The sequence below is a fragment of the Carlito syrichta genome, unplaced genomic scaffold (assembly GCF_000164805.1).
Source record: "Carlito syrichta isolate Samal-C Ts95f unplaced genomic scaffold, Tarsius_syrichta-2.0.1 Scaffold289207, whole genome shotgun sequence".
In the NCBI taxonomy this organism is placed as follows: Eukaryota; Metazoa; Chordata; class Mammalia; order Primates; family Tarsiidae; genus Carlito; species Carlito syrichta.
The window spans coordinates 11906-23882 of NW_007233303.1; the positions used below are offsets into that span (position 1 = coordinate 11906).

The 11977-nt window shown below is 51.0% G+C and overlaps 1 protein-coding gene across 1 annotated transcript; it reads right to left on the minus strand.

Moving 5' to 3' along the window:
* Nucleotides 1-2558: 2558 nt before the first annotated feature.
* Nucleotides 2559-7408, minus strand: RAPSN (receptor associated protein of the synapse; the record flags this gene model as incomplete). Its single annotated transcript, XM_008054196.2, has 6 exons — nucleotides 2559-2834; nucleotides 4250-4449; nucleotides 6018-6071; nucleotides 6411-6533; nucleotides 6624-6722; nucleotides 7250-7408. Coding segments are annotated over 6 exons (708 nt in total), but the record flags the coding sequence as incomplete, so codon positions are not given.
* Nucleotides 7409-11977: the final 4569 nt, after the last annotated feature.

Genomic DNA, 11977 nt, shown 5'->3' on the forward strand with positions numbered 1-11977 from the left:
GCCCAGGCAGGTCTCGAACCCACGGGCTCAGGCATTCCACTCACCTCAGCCTCCCAAAGGCATGGGATTATAGGCTGAGCCACCGAGCCTGGCTGAGGAAGTGCCATGTAAGGGCACAGAGAGAAGGCAGCCATCTGCAAGCCAGAAAGAAAGGCTTCTTGAGGTTTCTGGCACCTTGATCTTCTACTTCCAGACTTCAGAGCTGTGAGAAAATTAATTTTGGTTGTTTAAGCCACCCATTTTACGGTATTTTGTTATGGCAGCCTGAGCCACAACAATCATTCTTACTCATGATCAGTGGGCCAGTGGGAGCCCATCTTAGTGACTGGTGGACACACAAGCAAATTTAAACAATATTTATGTCAATATCTAGCTATATATGTTGAGGTCCATGAGTTCACACTGATCCCTACAATTCAAACTCAACACCATAGGATCCCTTCTGGTTTTCTCCCTTCCAATTTGTTTTTGTTTTTGTTTTGAGTTGGAGTCTCACTCTGTCACCCAGACTGGAGTGCACTGGCCACTCCTGGCCACCGCAGCCTCGACCTGCTGGGCTCCAGCGATCCTTCTGCCTCAGCCTTCCAAGTAGCTGGAACTACAGGCGTGCACTAACACGCCCAGCTAATTTTTTGATTTATTGTAGAGACGAGGTCTCGCCAAGTTGCCCAGGCAGGTCTTGAACCCGCAGGCTCAGGCAATCCACTCACCTCCGCCTCCCAAAGTGCGGGATTACAGGCTGAGCCACCGAGCCCAGCTCCTTCCAATATTTGTAACTCTCCTCTTCCATAATGAGACAGCTGGCTTCCATGTCCTTAATATATTTACTTGTTTGATCAATCCCTCTCTGTGTACCCAATCTCCCATTGCCACTCCCTTCCATGCACATACCCCTATCCCACCTTGGTCCTAATACCCCCTTCCATCTTGATTCTAATACCTCCTTCCAGGTCACCCAAACACATGCGTAACCAACCCACACTACTCAAGTTGAGTAGCTGATGCCTCACACAGACCTTCACCAACTTGGATGTCCCCTAAAACTGTTTAGGCCCCAACACCCCATGCCAGGTGGCCCCTTCTACCCTCATTCCTCATCTCTCCACACAGGTTCTTACTCCCCATACTGATCCCCTGTGTGGACGCCCTCCTCACCCTGCTTGGGTTCCAATGTCCCATACCAGGTGACTCTCCACATGGTTGCTTGTCTTGCTCTGTCCCACCTGATGGTTTTAGGACTGAGGAGAAGGAACCAGAATAAAGATAGGGAAGAGAGACCATACTCTACTCTTTACTGTTCCAAAGCACTGATTGCTTTTATAAAAGCCTGTTAGGGCTGTCATATTATGTGTGGGGCCTTTGGGAAGTGATTACATCCATGAGAATAGAGCCCTTATGAATGGGATTAGAGCCCTTATAATAAAAGGGAACCTATAGAGCTGCCTGACCCCTTCCATCATATGAGGACACAGCAAGAAGGCAACATCTATGAACCAAAACTTGAACCTTCATAAGATGTCAAATCTGCTGGCATCTTTATCATGAACTTCTCAGACTTCATAACTGTGAGAAATAAATTTCTATTGTTTATAAGCCACCTAGACTATGGTGTTTTATTATAGCAGCCCAAACGAACTAAGGTTTCAAAATATAAATTTGGAGGGACAGAATTCAGTCTATAGCAACTTTCTTCCTTTTTTTTTTTTTGAGTTGGAGTCTCACTCTATCACCCAGGTTGGAGTGCAATGGCACTCTTACCACAGCCTCAACCTCCTGGGCTCAGGTGATCCTCCTGCCTCAGCTTTCCAAGTAGCTGGGACTATAGGCATGCACCACCATGCCTGATGAATATATATATATATATTTTTTGAGTTGGAGTCTCACTCTTTTGCCCAGACTGGAGCGCAGTGGCCGCTCCCGGCCACCGCAGCCTCGACCTGCTGGGCTCCGGCGATCCTTCTGCCTCAGCCTTCCAAGTAGCTGGAACTACAGGCACGCACTACCATGCCCGGCTAATTTTTGATTTATGTAGAGATGAGGTCTCACCAAGTTGCCCAGGTGGGTCTTGAACCCCTGGCCTCAGGCAATCCACTCACCTCAGCCTCCCAAAGGTGCGGAATTACAGGCTGAGCCACGGAGCCCAGCTCTGATGAATATTCTTATTTTTTATAGAGACAAGGTCTCACTATGTTGCCCAGGCTAGTCTCAAACTCCTGGGCTCAAGCAATCCTCCCACTTTGGCCTCCCAAAGTGCTGGGATTACAGGCATGAGTCACTACACCTAGCCCATAGCAGCTTTCTACCAGCCTTTCCACATTGCTTGTTTATTAAGTTTACTGTTCATCATCTCTCTCTCTCTCTACCCCTATCAGCATCTCACGGCAGGGATCTGATCTCTAGGTCACTGTGGCATCCCAAGTTCCTGGAGGGGCAGCGGGAAGCCCTCATGCATACGTGCAAAGGAAAGGCTTGTGTCTGAGGAAGTCCCATGGGAAGCCTCACTCCCACTCTCCCCACCCCATTATACCTCGGGCACAGAAAGTTAGAATCACTGGGAACAGGTACAAACAGTTTATTTTTCTAGAAAGAGCAAAGTACAAAGAGGCAGGGTGGGCAGCTGGGCTGAGCAGAGCAGCAGTGGGCAGGCTCTAGGCCCTGGTTGCAGCAAGGAAGCACTGGCAGCTGCCCCAGGAGTAAACAGGGGCCATCCATGGAAATGGAGAGGGGGACGGAGACGGAAGCCCACAGCTGCTGTGGGGAGTCACACAAAGCCAGGCTTCATGGAGGAGCGGCGGCAGTTGGGGCAGCTCCGGGTCCCGTTGTTCTGTAGGCACCTTGGGAAGCAAAGGGCTCTGTCCACTCCCCTGAGGCCCATCCTTCCTTCTATCCTGAAACCCGGGCCCTCTCTCTCTACCTTCTCTGCCCTCTGCGAGAGCTGGGTAGGTATCCCCAGCCACTGGTCAGCAGCTGGCATGAAGACCGGTTTCTGCCACAGCCCTAGGGCAGGTCTGGCCCTGGGCATCTGATCTGATGATTTTTGTTTTTTTTTTTTTTGAGTTGGAGTCTCACTCTGTCGCCCAGACTGGAGTGCAGTGGCCACTCCCGGCCACCGCAGCCTCGACCTGCTGGGCTCTGAAAGATCCTTCCACCTCAGCCTTCCAAGTGACTGGAACTACAGGCATGCGCTACCATGCCCGGCTGATTTTTGATTTATTGTAGAGATGAGGTCTTCGCCAAGTTGCCCAGGTAGGTCTCAAACCCGCGGGCTCAGGAAATCCACTCACCTCAGCCTCCCAAAGGCGCAGGATTATAGGCTGAGCCACCGAGCCCGGCTCTGATGATTTTTTTTTGAGGTGGAGTCTCACTCTGTTGCCCAGGTTGGAGTCCAGTGGTATGATCACCATTCACTGCAGCCTGCTGGGCTCAGGCGATCCTTCCACCTCCTGAGTAGTTGGGACTATAGGGGCATGCTACTATGCCTGGCTACTTTTTTTTTTTCCTGAGTTGGAGTCTCACTTTGTCGCCCAGACTGGACTACAGTAGCACACTCCCAGCCACTGCAGCCTCGATCTGCTGGGCTCTGCGGTCCTTTCACCTCAGCCTTCCAAGTAGCTAGAACTACAGGCGCGCGCTACCACACCCAGCTAATTTTTTTATTTATTGTAGAGACGAGGTCTCACAAGTTGCCCAGGCAGGTCTCGAACCCGTGGGCTCAGGTAATCCTCTCGCCTTAGTCCCCGAAAGTGCTAGGATTACAGGCTGAGCCACCGAGCCTGGCCTACTTTTTAAATTTTTTTGTAGAGATGGGGTCTCCCTATGTTGCCTAGGCTGGTCTCGAACTCCTGGGCTCAAGCAATTCCCCCATCTTGGCCCCAGCTAATTTTTGTAATTTTGTAGAGATGGGGACTCACTATGCTGCCTAGGCTGGTCTTGAGCTCCTGGGCTCAAGCGATCCTCCCATCTCAGCCTACCAAAGTGCTGGGATTACAGACATGAATCACCGTGCCCGGCTTAATGACCTTTGAGGGGCCTCTTTAACTTCTCTTTGGGGATTCTGATAAGAATGGCCACCCCTAGGTGGGCTGCTAGGACGATTCAATGAGTCACAGTAGGGGAAGCTATTAGAAATACAGCTGGGCATGGACTGCACGGGGATTTACTACTAGTATGATTGTTGTGATTAGGCCAGCTGGGCCCTGACTCCCTGAGAGACCTTACCCGCCCTGCCTGCCCCGCCAGGAGCCCTCACCTGAGATGGAAGATGTGGGAGCAGGGTAGGGCCTGCAGCCGGCTGTTCTTCTCACCTATGGACTCGCCACACAGGCCGCAGTAGAGCTCTGTCTCTTCCACACACTCGTGGAACCTCACAACGTGCGCCCGCAGCTCCCGCTGCTGTCCCTTGCTACGGTAGATGCTCTCACTCAGACAGTGTAGCTTGAGTTGGTTCAGCTGGGGCCAGGAGGGCAGGAGAGCAAAGTCAGCACAGGTGGTCTGGTCCCAGCCATTTCCCTGTTTGCTGAGGGATCTGCAAAAAGTGTCCTGACCTCTCTGGGCCTCCGTTTCCCTCTTTGCAGAATAACATCAGAGGTCTGGCTGGGCACGGTGGCTCACATCTATAATCCCAGCACTTTGGGAGGCTGAGATGAGAGGACTGCCTGAGCCCACGGGGTCGAGACCAGCCTGGGCAACATGGTGAGACCTTATCTCTACAATAAGTCAAAAAAATTAGCTGGGCATGGTGGCGCGTGGCGGTAGATCCAGCTACTTAGAAGGCTGAGGTGGAAGGATTGCCTGAGCCCAGAAGGTCGAGGCTGTGGTGGCCATCAGCATGCTACTATGCTCCAGCCTAGGTGACAGAGTGAGACTCCAACTCAAAAAAAAACCAAAAAAAAAATCAGAGGTCTTCACCCCAGAACCACCTGGGCACTCCATGCTTTTGAATACTCTTATTGACCAAACCTGCTGTATTGATTCCATGATAATTAATTTGTTTTTCTATTTTTTGAGAGACAGGGTCTTGCTCTGTGATCCAGGCTGGAGTGTAGTGGTGTGATCGTAGCTCTCTGCAACCTCAAACTTAAGGGCTCAAGTGATCTTTCTGCCTCAGCCTCCCAAGTTGCTGGTACTACATGCATTTGCCACCACACCCAGCTAATTTTTTAAATTTTTTTCTAGAAATGAGGTCTCTCCATGTTGTCCAGGCTGGTCTAGAACTCCTGGTCACAAGCAACTCTCCCACCTCAGTCTCCCAATGTGGGGGGATTACAGACATGAGCCACCAACCCTGGTCACTTTCCTGCTTTTATTAAATACACACACAACGGCTCATCATAATTTCTGAGCAGCCTGACGAGTGGCTATAATCCCACCAAAAGCAAATATATTCGGCATTTTAGTAGGTCGATGCATTTGATCCCAGAGAAATGCACATCTTCCAGAAGACTTCGAGAAACACTGTCTGTTTTCAACATTTTACGTTTTGGATATGATTATTATATTTTTGTTTTTGTTACTTTGGCCATACTAACTTCTCTGTATTGTTCCAATTTTAGCATACATGCTGCCGAAGCAAGCACCAGATAGGATTATTAAATTTGAAGAAGCCACATATACTCCGGAAGGAACATGGGATTTGGAGTTCAGACAGACCAGCTAGTAGATGTGAGACCTTGAGCGCCTCTCTGAGCCTCACTTTCTTCATCTGTAAAATGGGCTTAGTGTACCCACCTAGACAGTGAGAACCAGAACCAATGCCTCTAAGAGTCCTGTGTGCCCAGCTCTCAGGTGCTGAAGACCACTGTTAGTATTCGTTTTCACCAGTATTAGGAGGCCTCTGAGGAATTCTGCTTTCCTCTGAGCTGTGAAATTCCTGTCCCACCCCCAGAAGTGCTCTCTGGTGAGAAAGAGCCAGGGTGTAGGAATCCTCGGGGAAGCAGGCTCAGAGCACTCTCCCCTAAAACCCCAGACCCCCTCTCGGGCTCTTGACCCCAGACCCAGGAGACAGAATCAGGTCTGACCTTGTTCCCCACCGCCTCGGCCAGGTCCTGGGCTCTCTCTATGGCATCCAGAGCCTGGAAGGTAAGCACAGGCCAGGGTTGTGGGCAGAGCTATCTGACAGAGACCTTTGCTACTGAGGAAGAATGGGGTAGGGAGGCTAGACCTGGGGAGGGACATGGATGGGCAGCTGCCCTGTGTGTGAAGGATGAAGCCACAAGACTTGTAGGCGAGATACCTCCTGCCTCAGTTTACTCAGTGTCCTGAGTTCAAACCCCAGCTCTGGCCCTTCACTAAAGCTGTGGGACCCTGGGCAAGTCAGGGGCCTTCTCTCAGCCTGGAGAATGATCTGGAAATGTCCTGGCCTCACAGGATCAGGGTGAGGCTGGAGGCTGTGGGAAAGGGCCCGACCTCACCTTGTCCAGCGCCTTCCTGGCCACCCAGCACTTGGCTACACCCAGCAGCACCTGCACCTGCCCCAGGCGGTTTCCGATCTCGGTCATGATGCTCATGGCGGAATCGTACCTTGGGAAGGCTGTCTGGAAAGCCAGGTGAGGGACGGAGTCAGGCTGCACCAGGCCCCTGGCCCTGTCCCGGGGCCCTGTATCCCCGCATCCTGGTGTCCTCACCTCCAGGTCCCCACGGCTTCTGTGAATGTCAGCAAAGCAGAGCAGGCAAAGGGCCTGCAGTGGCCGGTCCCCGTGCTGCAGTGCAATCTTCATCGACTCCTGCAGGGAGATGGGTCGCTCAGGCCTGCTCGCCTACCCTGTCACTGGGCACCTTCCACCCAGTAGGCCTCTCTGAAGTCACAGCCTGGGGAAACCAACATCCTCAGAGCCTGTCGTGGTGCTGAGGCCTCACTGAGGTTATAGCACCCAGCAAGGTGGCAATTGTCAACTGGAAACTCAGACTCAGAGAGTAGCGACTTGATTGAGCTCACTCAGCAAGTGGAGAGGCTGGGACGTGAATCCAGGTCAGTGGAGCTTCAGAGACTGGTTCTCTTTCTTATCTACGTTCAAAGTGCTTCTCAGAGAGTGCTGAGGACTGGGGGAAGTCTCTCCCCCGAGGATGGACGGGAGGGGAACAGGGTTTGGGATGGCTTGGGGGAAAAGATGCATGTTTTGGGGGCTCAGTTCTATAGAGACTGGGCCAGGGGCAAGCCTGAGGGCCTCCATGGGCTGATTTGGAAGGAGGCTCTGCTGTACTGGGCCTTGGACCCCGATTCATGCCCCCACCCCCTTCCCTGTTGCCCCACCTCACAACACTCCATGGCACTGCCCAGGTGACCCAGCAGGCGATAGGCCACAGCCATGTGGTACTGGCTCATGGCACGGTACTTCAGGCTCCAGCCTTTCCCATAGTCGTTGACGAGCTCCGCGGCCTTGCAGGGGAAGAACAGGGCTTTCTCGTAGTCCTGCAAGGGATGGCAGGGGGCATACTGAACGGCAGAAACCACCCCAAGTCGAGGGCTCCAGGGCCCGTTTTTTCTGGCAGCTGGGGGCCCAGTGCTCACTCAATCATTCTCACATCCAGGACAAGAGTGATCCAGGTAGAAGATGCAAAGGGGTGGGCTCTGTGACTGCAGGGATTTTCACCTGATTTGCCAGTGTCTAGCACAGTTCTTGGCACTTGGTAGGTGCACAATACATAGTTGCATTTTGTTGTTTTTTTGAGTTGGAGTCTCACTCTGTAGCTTAGGGTGGAGTGCAGAGGCGTGCTCATGGCTACTGTAGCACAGATCTGCTGGACTCAGGCTATTCTTCCACCTCAGCCTTCCAAGTAGCTAGTATTACAGGCGTGTGCCACCGGGCCCAGCTAATTTTTTTATCTATTTTAGAGACGAGATCTCACCATGCTGCTGTTTTGAATCCATGGGCTCAGGCAGTCCTCTTGTCTCCACCTCCCAAAGTGCTGGGATTATAGGTATGAGCTACCACGCCTGGCTGGTTGTTTTTTGTTTTTTTTTTTTGAGCCGGAGTCTCACTGTCACCCAGGCTGAAGTGCAGTGGCACGCTGACATCACTGCAGCCTCCACCTGCTGGGCTCAGGCAATCCTTCCGCCTCACCTTCCCAAGTAGCTGGGACTGCTGGTATGTACCACCATGCCCGGCTCATTTTTTGATTTATCGTAGAGACGAGGTCTCGCCAAGTTGCCCAGGCAGGTCTCAAACCCACGGGTCCAGGCAAGCCTCTTGTCTCCACCTCCCAAAGTGCTGGGATTACAGGCATGAGCCTTTTTAAAAAAAAAGTCAGGGTCTCACTCTGTTACCCAGTCTGGAGTGCAGTGACCTCATCACAGCTTGTCAAAGCCTCAACTTCCTGGCTCAGGCACTCCTCCCACCTCAGCCTCCCAAAGTGCTGGGATTACAGGCATGAGCCACTGCGCCCAGCCCACAATACACACATATATATTTTTTGAGTTAGAATCTCGCTCCAACTGTTGCTCAAAGTGAAGTGCAGTGGCACACTCCCGGCCACCACAGCCTCGACCCGCCGGGCTCCGGCGATCCTTCCGCCTCAGCCTTCCAAGAAGCTGGAACTACAGGCGTGCGCTACCATGCCTGGATAATTTTTGATATATTGTAGAGGCGAGGTCTCACCAGTTGCCCAGGTGGGGTCTTGAACCCGTAGGCTCAGGCAATCCACTTGCCTCGGCCTCCCAGCGTGATGGGATTACAGGCTGAGCCCATATTTGTTGAATGAATGAATGAATGAATGAAAAGGCAAGAGAATCCAGTGGCTTCACTTCTCACCCAGTTCCAAACAGGCTCCTCGGCTTCAGAGTTGCACAAAGAGGGGGAGGATATAGGATGCCTCCACTAGACTTTGTTCCCGGCCCCCAGCAACAGCTGTTCACTGAAGGCTCAGTGACAGACTGCCAGCACAACAAGCTTCAGAAGCACACGGGACAGACTCAGTGAGGCGATGAAACCATCACTCAACCTTTCTCCTCAAGCCTCCCAATGCCTCTTCCACTGCCCATGGGCCACTGACCTCCCCTCAGACTCCATCGGGAAAACAAGAAAATCAGAAAAGAGCTCCTCGCTTTGCCGTTCCCCACCAGATCTCCCACTTCCGCACCCCCGTTCCCACCCTCTCTGCCTCCCTTCCTGTCACTGTGGAGGAGGGCTCCGTGTTCCCAGCAAACGCCAGCCCCCACGTGCGGTCTCTGCATCATCGGGTTCTCTCTTTCTACTGAATCATGCCAATCCGTGTACAAATGTGTGGCACTTCTCATCTCATTCAAAAAAGAAAAAGGAAAAGAAAAAACAAAGCGCCTTCTCTGGATTTCGTTTCATTTTAGCTGCAGCCCCATTTCTCTGTTCTATTTCACAGTAAATCTACTTGATCTTTCACTTAATATTCAACACGCAGCTTCAAGTGAATATGAGCGAAAGAGAACTCTCAATAAACCCAAGAAGCTCTTCCTCATACACTTTATTATGTACTTTTCAGTTTGAAACCATGTAAGTGTTCTGCAGGTTCAACAAATTAAATTTAACTTGAAAAATATCTAGCTGGGCTCGGTGGCTCAGCTTGTAATCCCACGCCTTGGGAGGTTGAGGTGAGTGAATTGCCTGAGCCCGCGGGTTCGAGACCCACCTGGGCAACTTGGTGAGACCTCATCTCTACAATAAACCAAAAATTAGCTGGACGTGGTAGCACGGGCCTGTAATTCCAGTTACTCGGAAGGCTGAGGCGGAAGGATCGCCGGAGCCCAGCAGGTCGAGGCTGCGGTGGCCGGGACTGGCCACTGCACTCCAGTCTGGGTGACAGAATGCGACTGCAACTCAAAAAAAAAAAAGAAAAATATCTAAAAATAGAAAATGGAGGCTAGGTGAAACGGCTCATGCTTGTAATCCCAGCCCTTTGGAAGGCTGAGGTAGGAAGATCGTTTGAGTCCAGGAGTTCAAGACCAGCCTGGGCAACATAGTGAGATCCCCGTTTCTACAAAATTAAAAATTAAAAATATTAACTGGGCACAGTGCACATGCCCATAGTCCCAGTTACCTAGGAGGTTAAGGCAACAAGTATGACTTGAGCCCAGGTCAAAGTGACGGAGAGCCATAACCACCCACTGCACTCCATGCTGGGTGACAGAGCATCTTCCTGTCTCAAAACAAAAACAAAACAGAAAAAAGAATAATAACTGCAACTGACTGAAGAAAACGAAATATTTTTCATTTCATGGGGCTGGGCTCAGTGGCTCAGTCTGTCATCCCAGCACTTTGGGAGGCTGAGGCGAGTGGATTGCCTGAACCTGTGGGTTCGAGACCAGCCCAGGCAACTTGGCGAGATCTCGTCTCTACAATAAATTAAAAAATGAGCCGGACATGGTAGCGTGAGCCTGTGATTCCGGCTACTTGGAAGGCTGAGGTGGAAGGACTGCCTGAGCCCAGTGGGTCAACGATGGGGTGGCAGTGAGTATGCCACTGCACCCCAGCTCTGGTGTTGGAGTGAGACCCCAAGTCAAAAAAAAAAATTTGTGAATTCATAATGATATTCCAAAAAGAGAAGGCAAAACAAATAAGTGGGACCATTGAAGGCAGCTACCACACTAGCTCTAATGCTGAAAAGTGGTCATTAAAGGGGACAAGTGCCTATTCTGCCTTTCTGTTAGGAATTATATTTCTTTTTTGATTGAGCCAGTGTCAGACCAAAGTCTGTCCAAATCAACCTCATGTCTCCCTTTCCCCTTCTCCACCTGTGTGTGCAAATCGGGGTGAAGTCCTCGTGCCTTGTGCACTGTCCTCTTGGCCCCTTAATTTTTGAGCTTATTTACATATTTGCTTGTTCATCACCCCTCCCCATCCCATCTCCCCACCTCCTTCTTGGGGGAACCTGAATTTTGTGATGATTTTCTTTTTTTTTTTTTTTGAGTCGGATTCTCACTGTTGTTCAGCCTGGAGTGCAGTAACAAGTTCACAGCCACCACAGCCTTGACCTGCTGGGCTCAGGTGATCCTTCCACCTCAGCCTTCCAAGTAGGTAGAACCACAGGGACATGCCACCATGCCCGGCTAATTTTTTTAAAAATTTATTGTAGAGATAAGGAAGGTCTTGCCACATTGCTCATGGTCTCAAACCCATGGGCTCCGGCAATCCTCTTGCCGCCACCTCCCAAAGTGCTGGGATTACAGGCATGAGCCACCCTGTCCGGTGCTTTTTTAAAATTTAAGTCAGGGTCTCACTCTGCCACCCAGGCTGGAGTGTAGTGGAGTGTAGTGGCACGATCACGGCTCACTACAGCCTTGACCTCTTGGGCTCAAGTGATCCTCTCACCTCAGTCTCCCAAGCAGCTGGGACTACAGGTGTGTGCCACCACATTCAGCTTATTTGTTAATTTTTGTAGAGACAAGGTCTTGTTATGCTGCCCAGGCTGGTCTCGAACTCCTGGGTTCAAGCAGTCCTCTTGCCTCAGCCTCCCAAATTGCTGGGACTACAGGTGAAAGCCACCATGCCCAGTTTCTATTGTAGTGTTCTTACCAAAAACGTGTGACTTAAACTTTACCAAGTCATGATCTAAATTCCAGTTCACAGGGAGTAAACGAGACACAGGAGCAAGTTATAGGACTCCTTGAGGAAGCAGTGAGAAAGGGAGATGAAGGCTGGGCCCAGTGGTTCATGCCTATAATCCTAGCACTTTGTGAGGACGAGGCAAGAGGATTGCTTGAGCCCAGGAGTTCGACACCAGCCTGGGCAACATAGTGAGACCTTGTCTCTACAAGAGAGAAAGAGAAAGAGAGAGATAGAGAGAGAGAGAGAGAGAAGGGGAGATGGAACATTCTACAAGGTGATTAATCTGGTTTCTTCAATAAATTATGGAAACTAAAAGGAGAGGAGGAATTTTCCATTGAAGGACGCTTAGAAGACATAACCACTGCTCGTTAGTGTTCTGAATCAAACAAGCTAAGGGTGCAGGCATATTTTTAGGTGAAGGAGAGAAGTTTAAATATGGACAGAGTATTAGATGCTGTTCAGAG